Raw genomic sequence first — 18,302 nt, forward strand, 5'->3', positions numbered from 1 at the left:
ATTGAAAAAGGGGATTTACAATGAATTATCTATATTCTCTTATTTTGTCTCATAATTCTTCATATGATGTTAAGTTTGTGATTGAATGAATAAGGTTCATTTAATTTAAGATAGCTTGGATGAGTTGTGTATTAGATCTGTTGTTTCTTTTAATTCAAATAGTTAAGTAAATGCTTCAATGATTTGATAGGGTTTCTGGGTGTATGGAGTAGATGCTAGCAAGAATGGAGTTTGGGCATTTTAGTTGATAAACTTAATTGTAAGGCAATCAAGTTAGGTCATCCTACTGGTAGTGACTCTATGTTGCAATGAGTAAGGCACTAATCACTAAATCAAATGCAAGTTGAGATGAAGGTCATTTGTACAAATCATTTTAATCAAATTAGTTCAGTTCTTCATGTTTTGTAGTGGGCTAAAAGGAATTATCCCTCACTTAGCTTATGGTTTCATAGGTTATGATTTGTAGCTGTTTCATTCTTATGTTATTTCATAATTATTAGAAGATATAAGGGTTTCATCTGCTATTAAGAGGTTCATATTTTATGTTTATTTGTGCTAGTACCATATATTAGAACCTCGAGGTTAATCTGCCTAGGTTTTGCAGAGCCTAAAGTGAAGAAGGAGTTATGGCTTATAGTTGGCCCAAGATTGCAATCGAGTGCATCCATCATATGAATTTGCTAGCCTTAGATGTATTGGTCCGGTTTCTTGGTTATTTTAAATCTATTAAATCAGGAGCCAACAGGTTCCTTATGTAGACTCTAGTAAAAATAAAATTGTAAACAATCTCATATTTTCTTGCAGACCCTTAGTGGTGTGTGCACTTTTCCCTTTCATTCTTTTAAAAAATTATAATTATATGAAAATTATGACTTCCTACATCATTATTAGGGAATAATCGCATCCATTCATGACTCATCAACATCTTGTTTTATGAATACCTTTATTTTCCTGAGACGTTTCACTTTACTTCCCTATCCATATGAAAAACCAAAACCCTAAAATTTTAATTATAGGCAATTATAATATTTGTGTTAAGGTAGTTGACATGTTTTAATAACAATGGTTTTAGAAAGAATGTCTTAAAGAAGTAACATATTTTCATTATCTAATGGAAACCTTAGAATTGCTTTATGTTCTTTGTAGTGCCAACCCCATTTTGCTTTTAGTTACATCGTTGAACACTTTAAAGCCAATTTTCATGTTATGTTGTTTGATGTAGTAGTACTTAGTTACCCAGATGAGTTGATACTATGTTCATGATTTTCTTATATATTTCATGAGATACTTCGTACTCGGATATTTCTGGTATTATTATGATTCATGGTTATTCATGTGATGATGTTTAGATGCTTTCGTTTAATGATTACCATTAAGACTATGATGATGTGTTAGATTGATTATGGATACTTACCTCATACTTGCATGTGTATGGTGAGAGTGTTTATTTTATATTTATGTTTGATGTGACTAATGTGCTTGAGGAAGGGAGTCATAGTCACCTAATAGTTGGGATTTACATGATGTGCTGCTCCTTATCATATCTTTTTTAGTTTATATATAAATAAATAAATAAATATACATATACATATACATATACATATACATATATATACATACATACACACACAAACATATAGATACATTAATATACATCTATATGTGTGTGTGTGTGTGTGTGTGTGTGTGTGTGTGTGTGTGTGTGTGTGTGTGTGTATTTTGGATGGTGATTACAATTACTTTTGTAGATCTATAGATAGATAATTAAAAACTTTACTAAAATACAAATTTTATATATAAGGCTAAATTAGAGTGATCTATTCATTCAAATACTATTGTGTTATGAGAATGACCTAGTGTTGGCAATGGGCCAACATCCCTCGTAGGGTTTGCAACATGGCTTAACAGCCTCCTGTATTTCTATAAGACTATTAGTTGTGTCAAACATTGATAGGTCAATATTTTGGTGCAATGACAACCTTTTTCATTTCTAACAATTGGTATTAGAGCTTGGTCATAGGTTTGAATCCTGAAATCCACAATGAGTGATGCTAGGAGGGGGATTGTTAGCAATGGGCCAGTGTCCCTCATAGGGTTTGCAACATGGCTTAACCACCTCCTATGGTTCTATAAGACTATTGGTGTATCGAGCATTGATAGGTCAATCTTTTGGTACAATGACAACCTTGTCCTTTCTAACACTTATCTCATTGGGGAAAATATAGACATGTAAACTTGGAAGATGAATATAAAGTTCTTGATCAGACAAAACTTGGGAAACCACAGCTACTAGGGAACTTCAAAAAAAAAAGGAAAACTTCCATTTTACTTAGCTTGAGCTTCATTAAATTATAAAAGAACATTACATGGATGATTAACTACATGCATTTTAAATTCTCTTTTCTTTCCTCTGAAGACTTTCCATTCTCTTTACTTTCCTTGTAAGAATAATGGGTGGTGGCTTTATGGAAACAACATGAAAAGATGGATGTGGGCTTATAATAGAACACATATTTGGGGCAATAATCCATCTAATATGGTCCTAATTGGGAGATTGAGCTTCATGGCCTAGACAAATGATATTGGAAGTTGGTTTAATCCAGCGGGATTAGGTGAAAGCTAGTGAATTTTAAGAGGAATCTAACAAAGGAAGAGTTGAGAGTAAAGAGGCCTATTAGGGCCTATATACTCTAAGATGCTTAAAAAATGGTTAACGGAATTATTTCTAGTTATGTTGTATTATGAGTTCAAAAGTAAAGAGCCTCTATTTTGATTTGTGTTTTCATTTTGAGTGCTCTGTCCAATGCTGAAGGGATGATTTTTTCTTGCATCAACAACTCTAATTTACTATACTATAACATTAAAAAACATTTTCTTAATTTTATTTCTAGGTATTATGTGTTTTACACAACAATATAGTCTATAGGAGGTTAGTACAATTTGTGGAAGAAAAGCAAAAAACTAATAATAGACAAAGAAGACAATATAAAATAGAAATTAAAATCGATTTGTTACATATATTATAATAAAAAATAGTGTCTATAGGTAGTCAACACTCATTATATAATGTAAAAAATAGATTTAATCTTTTTAAAATTATATTAATAAGTAACTCCACAAAGACAATGCACTTTTTTTTCATGTAAGAAAAATAAATAGCAAGTGTGAGATAAAAACATTTAGTCTTTTTTGAATATTCAAAAGTGTTTAAAATAATTTACATATTCATAACATATAATAAGTTTACTATTTACTACTTTTATCTCTCGCCTTTTCAAAACCATTTGCACCACAAAGTCTTAATTTCCATTTTGTTTTACCTACTTCATTACATTGAAAGCAATATAGAAGCTAACAAAAAAGGCAAGAACAATGTTATTTTGCACCAAGGGTTATTGTTTAGACTATATAATTTTCACCGTGCACTTTGCCCATCGGTCAATTAGCCCATTGTTACGCATACTGCCACTCCCCCTAAGTCCCTTGATGTTGGCCCTTCCCAACCTGGCAAGAAAAGGCCCAAAATGGATTTGCCCTCACCTGGTCCTAGTCAAAAGTCTAGTGAGCTCACCAGGCCCCCTAAAAAAGTGTGTGAGAGGTTTATATTGTCAAGTTGGTTGACATTATTGAAACCCTTGGGGCACATAGGTCTAACCAACTTGCTAAGGAGAAATGTAAGCAAGCCTTGGAAAAAACTGAAGGGTTAGATTACGATAATTCAATTGCTAATTCTATTGAAGAAATTTCTAGCCATTCCTCAAGTAAGTTCTTGGACTTCCCCCTCCCTCTCATGTCAGGAAAACCCCTTTTCCCTCCCCATCTAAGACTTAGATTAAAAACCCTATACCAAATCCCAAATCCCGAACTGAACCCCTCCTTTGTAGAAGTTTCTTTTATGGAGCTGAGTAAGGATACTAGTGGCTCACCAATTGGTGGGTAGCTGGGAAGGATGAAGGATAAGATTGAGAAGTAAGAAATGACGCTTCAGGAGATGAGAAGAGAGGTCGGCAGCTTCAACAGAAGAATTGAACATTCTAATAAGTTATCAAAGTGATGCATGCATGTTTGGTGATAGTCTGTGTTCTACATGAAAAGATCTTTGGACTAAGTCGAAGACAGATGAAGACTACAAAGACGTCTTCAAATTCCTTAAGGAAGAGTGGACTTACACACTACTATCGAAGTGGTTGGGAAGAAATTAGTTCTTTTGTTTTATGAATTTTTTTCAGTATTTTGATAAGCCTACTTGGCTTTAGATCATTTACCCGCCCTATAGACATTACGTTTTTATTATTAGTATGCTGCAAGACTTTACTTTTACCATTGATACTCTGAACTTTATATTTTTTTGTTTTTGATAGAGGCAAACTATGTGTTGTTATTTTTGTGCTAGAAGTTTCTAGTGCTACTAATGTGCTATTAATATAATAGTTTTGTTACACGAACCAACACCTTCTTGTTACTTTTAATAATTAAAAATATATACATAATTTTTTAAAAAAATACTTTTATGCTAGTTGCCTAAATTTAGGCATTTTGAAGAAACACATTAATTAATAAAAGGAACCGTACGAGGGAAATAAGAAACTAGCTAAGCAATAATATTTTATTGTTCAAAGATAAACAATACTTGTAACAAACAATCTATTCTAGGTGCATTGAACTGACTCCTAGAAAGGATACAAAACTATCATTTTAGAGTGCACTTACTCAATTGACTATTGACTATTTTATACAAGTCCACTAAAAATGAATTTTTTATTAGAATAGATTAGTCTAACCTTTAGAGGAGGACAAAATTGTATCCTCTTATCGTGTTGGGACCTGGACCAGGTGAAAATTTGTAGTTTTAAACATACCTAATCGAAACTCAAAAGTATGATCACTAAGGTATCATGGCCACATTTAACCAGCTAATTAATGGGTTTCCATACAGAGACGCGAGATAAAACAGTGGAACGCCACTGGAGAAGAATCTGGTGAGAACCTTCGAATTGCACTCTGTAATTAGTTGGGAGCATCTGCTTTGCAAAAATGGCGTTTTTCTTGCTTATTTCACCTTCAGTGAAGCCGCAATTGACAGGAATGTCCATTACCAGAGGACCCGATTCGCCATTTTCAGAGGAAAAATGATTTAAAGGTCTGCAAATCATTGGAGCCAGGAACAAAATTTCAAGCTTTGTTCTTGCAAGCCCAAATTGCTCTGGCAATCCCGCTTCTGAACAGTCAAAAACAGCACATAGATTTCTCAAACATGCCCCAAAACTTTGCAACAAGTTGAGATTTGCATGGTGTTCATCAGGAGGCCCTGTTCCAATGGTCAAGATATCTGAATTGAGCTGGTGTCCGCCATTAATGAAAGCCATTAAGCTTTCTCTCCTTTTCTCACACATATGTGGCAATTCCCACATGCAATTCAGTGCTACAATTTCATCCTTGTTGGTCTTCATGTTTTCCAAGGTTGTTTCCTCAAATGAAAATGGGATCCCCAATGACTCTGCATATTCAGATAGCCTTCTGCCCGTATATGTACACAAGGGCATCTCATCATCATCATCATCATTCTCATCATCACAATCCCATTTAAGGGCTGTGATTTTGAGGTGTTCAATTCTGTGAACTTCACTTTTCAAGGCTTCCATTAATGGAGGCCACTGCATCCCTTCCATTATGTTGAAGTCTATAATATGAAGTTTCTTTCTTGGGCCCTTGATTGCTTCTAGAATGCTCTGGTTAGCAGTGAAATGGGGTATTCTGATAAAAGGGTAGACTTGGTTGAATAAGATCAAAGCTCCCATGTCCCTTGATTTGGGCATCTTCACTTCCATGGGATCACCACCATGAAGCTGATGCAATGCCTGAGACAAATGGAAAGCAACCCTCTCTATGGTGGATCCTGTTGGTGACACCATTTCTTGCAACCTGCAAAGCAGAATCTCAACAAGATCATGAGACCCAACTGATATAGCCTCACAGCATGCTGTTAGAAGATGAATGATTAGAATTCCCCTGTAGTCTGAACAGTCTGAAATCAAGCTTCCAGAAGCCTGATTTTGAGAGGGGTTGGGGGCGTGACTCGATTGGCAAGATCTCTCCGAGGTGGGCGCTACATCATGAGGTTCAGTCACCCAATGCTTGGGTGACTGACTCGATCGACCCAAATTTCTTGTGGTAGGCACAAGGTCACGAGGTTTGGTCACCCAAGCATTGTGTGACTGACTCGATCGACCCAGGTTTCTTGTGGTAGGCGCGAGGTCATGAGGTTCCGTCAACCCGGCATTGGGTGCCCAACTTGATTGATCCAAGCTTCTTGAGGTAGGCATGAGGTCACAAGGTTCAGTCTCCACACAACCCACATCGTTTCCGATATTGTTTCCCACACTGGAAACATGTTTCGCTTCAATTCTCATGACATCCTTTTCACAATCAGAAATCCCCTGAGACTTTCTTGCTACTTGCTCTGTCCTTAATTCCTCCATTAGATCCTCTTGTATTGAAGACAATTCAAGTTCCATGAAACAAGAATCTAGAAATCCATTGTCTTCAACTGCAAGAACCTCTGGCCCATATGATATTGCAGTTGCATTTGAACTGAAATCAGAGAATCTCTGATCACAATTAAGCAATTCTGATACTAATGATTCACCATCTTCAACAAATGGGTCTCTCCAAGAAGGAAATTCAATCACACTTGAATCTAAATCCAACATTGTTTCATCAAAATCTACTGCATTACTATTGAATAACATACCATTCCAGTAAACCAAATCCTCCAACAATGTGCTCTCTCCCATGGAATAAAGATGTGAAGGAGAAATCAATTGTTGATGGCCTTTGCATGGGCAAGCGTGGTAACAGTCATATATGCAGAGGGATTCTAAATGTCTTTAGCCATGTGGAGGGAGCTACTTTTCCAACTAATTCTAAGTTACTATAATTCATTTTACTTTGAATATCAATTCTCATATATTTAAGTCAGTTCGAATCTGTACAAGGTTGGCGACCCTTTTTTCCGAAAAAATATTGAACATTGACTGAAAGCAAAAAGCTATTTTGCTTAAGTCCTCCACTCCAGGAAAATTGTCGATTAATCCAATGATTTTCTAACCATTATGTGAATATAAATTAATGCAGTCAGCTAAGATGGGCGGCATGACATTATCCTATGGAAATTTCTCATATCAAATTTTAACCAATTTCAACTACGGCAACCACGTGGATAGATGCACATTCCTACTTCAAATGCTTAGGAGAGGGTCAATTCATGTCTTAGATGACAAGACACCCCCACTTGCCCTCCAAGCCATTAAGGCTACTTGGAGGGTACCTCTAGGAAACTTCTAAGCTAAAACATAAAGGCTATCAAGGGAGATAGTTTTTTCTCGTGTCTTTCTTGATAGTCTTTACGTTTTAGTTTAGGATTTATTCAATAGGATACTTATATGGATCTCCCTTTCTTTTATCCTTTTTAAGGAATTCTATACTATTTGATTTCTCATCTTATGTGCTTTGCTGAGTGACCTCTATTAGATTGTGGTGATTGATTAGGAAAGTACTGTACATACTTCATAAATTCTTTGGGGCTTGGCGCATTGTCCTGAAAAAAAAATTTGGGGCCCTATTTTATCAAGATTTTGGGCCGACATGTAATTATTAATTATAACCCTAAAGTGGTAAAAATACTTGTATAAAAGAGCTTAGGGTTAGGGATTGTTTCATAGTTGTGATGTGAAATTGGTTTTTGCGGCAGTATTGAATTGTAAGGGATTACGGATTGTAATCAGGTTGTAATTACTGGATCGTATTAATATCGGACTTTTTGTTTGGTGGACGTAGCCCAGGGATTGGGTGAATCACGTTAAATCTTGTTGTCTTGTGTTCTTTTCTATGTGATCTATTATTTTCTGATATTGGTTATATTTGCATGTAATTGTTATTTTTTCTGTCTGTGGTTTAATCCTAACAACCTCTCTATATTGCTCTCTAAAGAAATTCTATACTCCTTGATTCCTCATCTTATGTACTTTGGTGAGTGAGGAAAAGAAATGCCTTATGACAAGTCTTCCTTACACTCCAAAGTCTCTCTTTCCCAACCACCTCAGTCCTCTCATCTCCTTCTAGATTGATACATATCAATCTTTCATAATAGGTAAAGACCAATTGCATCTCTGTCGTTGATTGCATGCATTGCATCCTAGCTTTCCATTCCCTTTCATTAAAAAATTAACCAATTTTTACTTCTTTCATTATGCACAACTACAATGGACTATATGCAATCTTGAGCACTAAGCGCATTCTTATGCTCACAAAATCATGAGCTCACATCAAATTCATTGTTGTTTGGATTTTTTTTAAATAATTAAAATTCATTTTGAAACAAATTTTCTTTGAACAAAGTATATATGTCTTTAAGAGATATACACAACGAATGTCAACATATATGTTTAGAATACATTTAGTACTTTTCAATTAGGATAGATCTAGATATAAGTCAAGAATAAGCTTACATTTCATATCAGGTTGGTTATGGTTAATTTTTTTATTTAGTAAATAAAGGATAGAATTCTATTAAGTTAAACTTTGTCAATTACAAATAACTTTTGGTTACATGAGAAACCTCTGGATTGGGGTCATAGATAACTAAATTAAAATGTTTTGAATATTATATTATTTCTATTTCTATTATAATGTAATATAATGTTTAATTATTATATGATAATAATTAATAATATAGTTTTTAATATAAAATATGGAGAAGAATATTTTTTTTGAGATATTTCATACACTTATCTAAAGAATAAAATACACACACAATATTACTTTAAAAGTATGAAAATAATAATGCTAATGAATTATTAATATTTACAAATAAAAAATAAAAAATTGTCATATTGCTATCAACTTCTAAGCCAAACTCATTGACTTATGATTAGTTAATGTGGTTCACAAGAAGTTGTCTCTAATGAGAAAGATTGTTCTACTTACCATTGTCATAGTTGATTTGTTGTGAAAAATATCTCATGCCTGTCAATTATAAAGTTATACAAGCAATAATATTATTAAAATATAAGAAATGTAAACTTCAAATTTAATGGTAAAGTTAAGAATTAGATAGTTAATGTCCAACATGTATATTATTATTATTATTATTATTTCAAAATATCATCTATCTATCTATGGAAACTTGTCATCTCTAAATTTATATATAACTCTTTGTATGTTATTTTATGTTTTCCCTTACTAATATTACATGTAGATATTTATTTAATATGATTAGATTATCTAGTAATTTATATTAGAATTTACACAATTTTTTTCTATTTTAATGAATTTTATTAAAAATAAACTAATTTACCAAATCAATATTAATATTATCTAATAAGTTTTTTACTTGCACATCTCTAGTATAATTAAATTTTATAACAAATAAAAACATTTTTACCCTTTTAAATTTATTTTTGTATAACATAGGTTAAACAAACAATAGGAATGAATTTTTTTTGCAAGGAAAATATTTAATTTCAATACTTCAATAATGTTTTGTCTATGTTATTATAGTTAATTTAAAGAATGACCTATTTCAACTAAGGAATAGGAAATGTAAAAAATAATTAAATATGCAACAATTTATATTAAAGGTGCAATCTTTATGTACATTGATTATCCACAATCATATATAGCTACATAACATTTTTTTCATCTTTTCAGTGAATGCAAAATATATTTTTTGTTTGAATATTCAATATGATTATATTATTTGACAATTTTTATTTAAAAATTATATATTTAACTCTTATTTAAAATTTTTTTTTAAAATAATATATCAAACCAACATCAACACTATTACTTAAGCACGAGTCTTACAACTCTCAAAGAGCACTAGCTTTTGATAAAAGTGGTACAAGCTTTCCACTATTATGCTTTGCCACAGTATCGACACAGAAAAATAGAGTTAGAGGCTTTCAATATGTGCAATCTTTGCTTATTATGAGGAACAACCAAAAATAGAGTTCAAAAGGTTAACAAACATTACAATATATGTATAAGAAGTTGTAAAAAAGATGGGAAGTAGAGCGGGAGAGTGGGGTGTGGTGAGTGGGAAAGATGGATTAAAAAATTCAGGAGGGGATGTGGCAAGATCGTTTGGATCTGGAGATTAGGCAAGGATGACTTTGGACTCTAAAAAGGGGAAGGATCTTAATGAAGGTGGGACAACAGAGGATTTGGGGGGTCCCAGGCCTGTTATTTTTCTAGCAAAAAAGTGGTCTAGTGTTTTTGGTATCAAGCCAACAGGTAAGTCCTCCTTTCTACCAATTAAGAATATTTCTTCCACTGAGAAAGCTATGTTAACATTGGATATCTTAGATAAAATCATAGATAGAAATATTTCTAGAATGGATTCGACTCTAGTGGGGAGGTTTATAGGAGGTAGGCCCAATATTGAGGTTATTTGTGTCTCTATTAGAGGGAAATGGGTTTTGAAAGGCCAAGTGGACATCACTATTATGGCTAAAGGGTGTTTATCCTTTAGCTTTTCTTGTGAAGAGGATAAATGTGAGATTCTATGCAAAGGTCCTTGGATTGTGGGTAAACATACCTTGATCTTGCATAAATGGTCACCAAATATGAACTCTCAAGATGAATCTACAATTCAAGCGCCTATATGGATTAGACTCCAAGGTTTTCCTCTAGAGTGTTGGGTGGAGGATGTGTTTCAAGGTATTGCTAATGCTTTTGGTGAACTTCTATCTATGGACCTAGTTATAGTTTCTAGAATAAGATTGACTTATGCCAAAATTCGTGTGGGGGTTCTTCAAGGAATGGATATGCCAGAGGTTAATTCACTCAAATCTAAACTAGGAATGTGGCAACAGAAGATAGAGTATGAATCCATCCCCTTTGCCTATTTTCATTGCAAAAAATATGGTCATTGGGTGAAAAAATGTCCATCTTTGATTGGAGTCCAAAAAACATTTAAGAAAATTTGGGTTCACAAAGGATTGAATGATTTGGTAGAAGCTATGCAATTCTAGTCTAAGGAAGGAAAAACTCAAAAGAGAAATGGTATTGAGAAGGGGATTTTGGTGTCTAATGTTTCTAAACAAGTTGACTCAACCTAGCAAGATGAGAGTTCTAGAGCAAAGAACCAGGAATAGGTACCTTTGGACCATAATAGGGAAGATGAGAATACCATGATGGTACCATAATGAGGTGTGGGAACTCTCAAAATTGGGGATGAAGAAGTTGATGGTGAGATTCAAATTGAAGATGTAATCAATGATGATTCTGATTCCCATGAGACATAGGACTATATCATTGTGATGAAGGAATCTCAAAGTTTTCTTAGACCTCACAACTATAGAGAGTAATCTTAAGTGGGGGGATGCTGAGGACATCTCTAAATCTTTGATGGGGGAGGATGATGACTCTAGTGTGGACTGGAGGACATTGGGGGCTAAAAAAACCTCAAGATCAAAAAATAAAAATGAGGTTTCATCTTTAAAAAGAATAAAGAGCATGCTCTATTAAGCAAGAAAACTAGGACTAATAAGATAGGGGATATCATCAGTACACCATCTAGAAAGAGCATTAAAAAAGGTGATCTTAAGAGCAAAAAAGCTAGGGATTGTTGTTTACCTCTAACATCATCTGGGAAATATATTAAATCTGGAGATGCTGGTCTAACTCCTATTTCCGTAGTAAGACCCTCTAATGTGCAAAAAAAAATAGTGGAGACTAATAGGAGTATAACAGATGGTAGTTAGAGGACTATCTTCGACTCAAAATCTTTCCATAAGAAATGAAATTTATATCATGGAATATCAGAGGATTAAATAATCCTCACAAGCAAGATATTGTGAAAAATATGAATAGGGATAACAAGCCAGATATTGTTCTTTTGCAAGAAACCAAAATGTTAAATGATAAAATTGAAGGTCTTTTGGTTTTTTGGGGTGGTAAGGTTCTTGGGAGTGATTCTGATGGGACCTCAAGTGGTATGGCAATTTATTGGAATTATAGATGTATTAATGGGGAACTTATCTCTCAAAATAGAAATATGATGAACATTAGATTTTCCAATTCTAAGGATGGTTCTTCTTGGGTGCTTACTAATGTTTATGCCCCCAATTCTAAATGGGGTAGAAAAGTGTTTTGGGAAGCACTCACTAATCAGAGAAAGAATTTTGTGGATGAAAACTAGATAATTATGGGGGATATCAATACTCCTCTAAAAGAGAACAAGAAGATGGCAGGAAGTTAGACTAACTTGGATAATAGATTAGAGTTGATGGATTTTATTGATAGTCATCTCTTGCATGATATGGATTTGCATGGGGTTGATTATACTTGGACCAATAGAAGATCTGGGAAGGACCTTATTCAAGTTAGATTGGATAGAGCCCTTATTAGTAGTGACTGGTTTCTAAATACAAATGTTCTCTTTCTACTCATGTTTGAGTTGGATTGGATCAATACCCCATTTTTCTTATGGCTGACCCCTTAACTTTGAAGAAGAATTATCCCTTTAGCTTTGAGAAGATGTGGACTCTCCATTCGGGGCTGGAAAACCTTATCAAGGAATGGTGGAGTATCCAAGTGGAAGGCACAACCATGTTCAACATTTCTTATAAGTTGATAAAAAGAAGATCAAAAGATGGAAGAAGGATACCTTTGGGAACATTTTTGACAATAAGAGGAAGATTATTGATGAACTTAAAGAGATTTAGGATAGTATTCAGGTAGAAGGGTATGGGATAGTTTCAAGGGAGGAGGAGAACTTGAAGTTGATTGAGATGTATGATATTATCACCAAGGAGGAGATGTATTAGAGACAATGGTCTAGAAAAGTGTTTTTGAAGGAAGGGGATTAGAACAATAAGTATTTTCATATAACTACTTTAAAGCATAGAATAGTTAATAAAATTTCCAGACTTATTGCTAATGGGGTTCCTACCAAGGATGAGGAGATTATTAAAAGGGAAGCTATGGATTTTTTCAGTAATTTGCTAGAAGGTGATCCCAATCTAGATAAGGATAAGTAAATTTTTTTTCTTGATTGTATTCTAAGATGCATTTCAGATGATCATAATAAATTCCTCACTGCTACTCCATCTAATGATGAAATTACCAAAGTTGTCTTCTCCTTTGATGGAGACAAGGCTCTTGGTCTCGATGGGTTCCCTTTCCTATTTTTTCATAAGTATTGGTTTATCATTCAAGAGGATGTTTCTAATGGAGTTAAGAAGTTCTTTGGATCTAGAAACATTCTCAAGGAGTTGAATGGTACTTTCCTCACTTTGATTCCTAAAAAGCCTGGTGTTGATTGTATGGATTAGTTTAGACCAATCAATATTTGTAACTCTTTTTATAAAGTTATTTCTAAAGTTTGAACTCTTTGAGTTTTATCTTTTTGTTGCCTCACTTTTCACCTTGTACCCATTATGAAAAGTGGAAAATGATCTTGTGTCAAAATTAGGTTTAGGCATGTCTGAGTCTATTTCTTTTCCCCCAAGTGAAAAGTCTCTCCATCGAGTTTTCATCTTCCTTCTTCTACATTACATAGCCGGGTGGGTTTTCCTTGTTGTCGTGAGTTTTGTGAGCAGTCTAGGATCCTTTTCAATGGAGATTCTTGGGTCATGTCATGATTTCCACAAAATCATTTCCAAGAATGAACTTTCTTGTGACTCATTATAATTTGCACATAAAGAAAATGAAGTTTGTGGAAAACCTAACATTGGCTTCTCCTTGGCGGAGTTTCAAACTATGAAGGTGATTTCCCACAAAGTTTAACAAATGAGGTTTACAAGCCTAAACAAGGAAGAAACAAGTTGTTTTGTGGATAGATCTTCCTTACATTGTAGTATTCGACCTTGGAGTCACTTAGAATTCATCATAATGCTCAGGATAACATCTAGTGGAAAAATTTGAAGTAATTTCTCCGTGGTGAATTTTCGACCTAGGAAGTCAATTTTTTGACAAAGGCACTTGCGAGAAAAAAAAGCGAGTAAGTTACTTTTTCATTTTTGAAGCCCTTTTTGGATTTTCCAAAGTTTAAAAGAATATTTATTAAAGAGTAAAGCATAAATAAACACATAGGCAGAAAAACAAAAGTTAGCTTCTCCTTAGTGGGTTTTCAACCCTGGAAAGCAATTTTCTGCATCTAGTGAAAGATCACTTCTGCAAGCATGTTAGGCTCATAGATCAATCATAGGGTGCTTAAAAAGGATAATGGAAGCCAGTTAATCACATTTGGGAAGGTATCTTGAGAAAAATCTGGCTGAGTGGATTTTTCCCCATAGAGTACTTCGTTCTTAATTTTTTGCAACTTGGTGAAAAATGGGAGTGTAAGTCTATAATAAAGGAAAGTTACTGTTGGGCCAACATGATGAAATGTCCATTTTCTGATTTTACATGATATTTCATGCCTCTAATCAGATTTTCAAGATCAAACAACTAATATCACAAAGATCCACCAATTTCTCAATGAAACCCCAAATCGGGTATGCTGAAAATAGTGCTAAAAGCTTCACAACTTCACAAATTATTAATAAATCTGAAAATGGAAATTTTTACAGAACTTTCAGCAGCATAACAGCCTACAAATTGAAATTTCCAGATCCGTATAGCCTTTACACAACAGCTCAAAAATGTAGGACAAAAACTATGCTCATCGGGCTCCCGAAATTAACACAAAAATGCCCAGAAACACCACAAAAAAACTAATAAACTATCTCAGAAGTTTAATCACGTCCCAATACATATATTCAGCTCTATTTCAACAGCTTAAAGTCTGAAATACAGTAGCAACCAAAACTGATATGAAATGCTCAACTGAAAACACCAAACTCATGCAAAAAACATACCCAAAAACCCACAAATCTACATTGTTCAGCACAAAGGTAAACTCTATATGAGCATGCACATGGAATGGCCTCAAACTCCATCCTTAGCCTTCCTAGAAACCTACAAACTCCCGTTCTTGGGTCCCCCTGGAAACCTGCAAACTCCCGTTCTTGGGTCTCCTTCTCCACAGGTTTGGCAGCCTCTGAAGAATAACAAAGAATGAGCGAAAATCAAGTTTTGGAATTTGCCCAGAATGCCTCCAAACCCCCTTAAAAGAGGGCATAAATGTAACTCACGTCCAAGAGAGGTTAATGAAACATATTTTAATAATAATTTTCATTTATTAGTCCAATGGTTTCCAAAGATTAACTCCCTTTTTTCGAAACTTCACTTTCTTGGGCCTGGCCTACCTTAGCAAAGATTATTATTTTTTAATTATTTGAAAAGGGGAAATGACACATGAATAGTGAAAAGACATGGAAAAATCCATTAGAAACCCCTGCATTTACTAATCTAATGGATTCATCCTTTAATTCACTCGTGTGATGCAGATCTTGAAGATTAACGGGTGGATTGAGGTTTCTATATAGAAATGAACATAATGGATTTTGAAACTACTACTTTCTTTATTGAACTATTAAACTATTGAATTGAATAGTGATTTTAAAATCCTCACAATTGAAATGTCCTAATGTCCATGCTATCTTCAGTTTTAAGATTTTCAATCCATCTCCATCTCAGATTAGATGGCAACAAGATTCGCTAGATTCAATAGAATGAATGGGATTAAGTCAACATTGTAGAATGTTATAGATACCTCACTCCATTTCTTTGACATGCAAGATTTCCAAAGAAGGTTGAGAATAGAGCCAATCCACCCAATAACATAGAAACTCTAAGGAAGCGGGCTAGTAGAAGCAGTCAGGTTTTCAGTGGCAATTCAAGCTCTCGAGCTAATTGTTGAATGTATTAACCATTACAATCCGGACACTAAACAAATTTTGTTGCTGGATCATATATTTTTGATCTCAATTGACCAACAAACTATAGTCAATTGCCTTTGGATTCTAGAGTAAGAATAATTTTTTGAATTGGCAATAAGAGGAGCCATGTTTGAGTTCTCCTTGAAGAAGATGGTTTGGCGGAAGGAAATTATGAGATCCTAGTTCCAAAAGCCACGGGGAGCTTAGAGTAAGGTTCTTAAGACTCTTTTTGGCACTGATCTCAAGCCCGAAATTGTGGACATTTTGGTTCTTTTGCATCAGTTGAAAGGTGAGGTAGAAGCACTCAATTTCGTAGAATAATATTTCTTTTTAGTGCAAATTATCTATTCAAACACACATTATGTTGATTGGGTGTATGAGGTAAGTGAACATCTGTCCAAAGCTCTTAGTGTTGTAAAGTTCTATAATACCTTCTACATGTCCTCTTTCCTAATTTATATGTTGGTCTCTCTACAATTGTGGCTGAGCCTTCCTAGAATAGAGGATTTTCTTGATGATGTAAAAAGTTATGAATTTTATCCATGTTTGTAGTTACATAATAGCTATGTAGAGTATGTTAGAGTTAATGACACTTTAGCAATGAGGATTTGTAGGGAGCTACAAGGATTCCCAGAGAGGAGGTTTAGCCTAAAAGGGATGGTGACCATTAGTCAGTTTGGTAGCTACTTTATTCAATTCTCATCCTTCTCATATTTGCATCTTGTAGCTTTTGACAAATTTCCCCTGAAGCTGCCTAGATACCCAAGCGGCATGATCGTGCTAATAGAGATCATGAGACAAGCTATCCAAGTGAACATGCTAAGCATTAGTTTAAGGAAGAAGGGGTATGAGTTCCCCATAAAGGTTGGGGCTTATAGTTGTGATTCTTGGTTTGATGCCAAAAACATGCTCAAGGCATTCAAGAATAAGTACAAATTGGAAGAATATGAGGTTGCGAGGCCCATGTTTGACCCAAATGGATATGCAAGAGAGGTGCTTCAAATCAGGAGTGTGATCAACCATGCCAGCACTCTAGAGGATTATTGGGTAGATTGCAAGGATGAGTTAGAAAGCCAAGATCATACTTTCACCAGACTCATAGCGGAACAAATAAAGACATATGTCATTGATCTTAATGTAGAAGGATTGGAGGATGATGGTCAAAATATGTATAGCAATACATATTTGACTAAATTAAGAGGAATTCCTATCAATTCTGAGCCATATGTGGATGTTGAAGAGAATATTGATATCACAATGGCTAGGATAATCAAGAGAACTAGGAAATGGGTTGAGTAGACAATCAGAAAGAGCCAGAGTAAGGGTCCAACCACTCAAGCTTCTCCAATAGTTGCAATGCCTACTTCATCTCAAAGTGTTATACTGGAAGTGACCATAGCTTCCACCCAAGGACTAGCTCAACCTACGGGCAGAGGTGATCAACCCCCAGAAAATAATTTTCCTATAGCCCAAACATGTCACGATGGTTCCTTGCTAGTTATAGGAACCTAGACTGGTACTGAAGAGAAGAAAATAGAAGAACCAAAGGACAATACCCCCACTCTAGTACCTTCCCACATACTACTCCCATTCCATTTCCTCACACTAAACCTATTCCTTCTCAGTGTAAGGAAACTCAGGTGCAGAAACAACTTCCTACACTAATCTCATAAGGAAAGTATGATGCAAATCCTATAAAAATCTTCTACACTTACAAATTCAATATCATGTAAACAAAAATATTGCAGCCAACCATGCATACAGAAAATAGATAAAGAAAGAAACACATAACACAAAGATTTTCCGGTGGGGAAAAACCTTTTGGTAAAACAACCCCACCCCTCCAAAACTTGCACAATGTATTATCTTCAACAAAAGGTTACAATACACTTGCAGTGCAAGCTCAACATCAACAACAAAAGACTCTAGTAGCTACTCACAGTACCAAAAATACACTCTCTCGCATCATATCTCTTCGCAACCCTAAAAATGCTTATAACATGTGCTTCACTTTAGGGCTACTCCCAAAGGTAAACCGTATTAGGGGTAGAGTGTACAGTACTCAAATATCTTAGTTTCCACATGTCTTGACCTATCATTGAATCTTCCTAACATAGCTCTTACATGTCATAGGAATCCGTCATAACCATTTTAGTCATGATCTCCTTACACACAATTCAAGATGTCGACACATCAACATTAGTTGCAAGAAATACATTTTACAAAACAAATAATAAGAATAGGAATTATACAAGGTTGAGACACCTTATTCCTAACACTCAGCATACCACTCCAATCCCATCTCCTCATCATAGCCCCATGCCATCAGCAAGTGCTTCACTTTTAAAGCCAGGTGATTACCCTATAGAGATAGTAGATCTAGGGGATGGAAAAAGTAGCAGCAGTGAGTCTACTGAATCAGATGAAGAGATGAAGAGGACTTTAGAGATGGAGAATGGCTAGGCTTCTTCTAGA

At 34.7% G+C, this 18,302-nt stretch overlaps 1 protein-coding gene across 1 annotated transcript; it reads right to left on the reverse strand.

Annotated features, from left to right (window-relative positions):
- Positions 1-4,810: 4,810 nt before the first annotated feature.
- On the reverse strand, positions 4,811-6,794 carry LOC149575371 (protein NODULATION SIGNALING PATHWAY 2-like). Its single transcript, XM_089816034.1, has one exon. It carries the CDS (start codon positions 6,792-6,794, stop codon positions 4,914-4,916), a length of 1,881 nt encoding a protein of 626 aa, XP_089672160.1. The 3' UTR covers positions 4,811-4,913.
- Between the last annotated feature and the right edge of the window lie 11,508 nt (positions 6,795-18,302).

The sequence above is a fragment of the Cupressus sempervirens genome, chromosome 2, assembly GCF_028749045.1.
Source record: "Cupressus sempervirens isolate cs-2001-9-10 chromosome 2, ASM2874904v1, whole genome shotgun sequence".
Taxonomy (NCBI): Eukaryota; Viridiplantae; Streptophyta; class Pinopsida; order Cupressales; family Cupressaceae; genus Cupressus; species Cupressus sempervirens.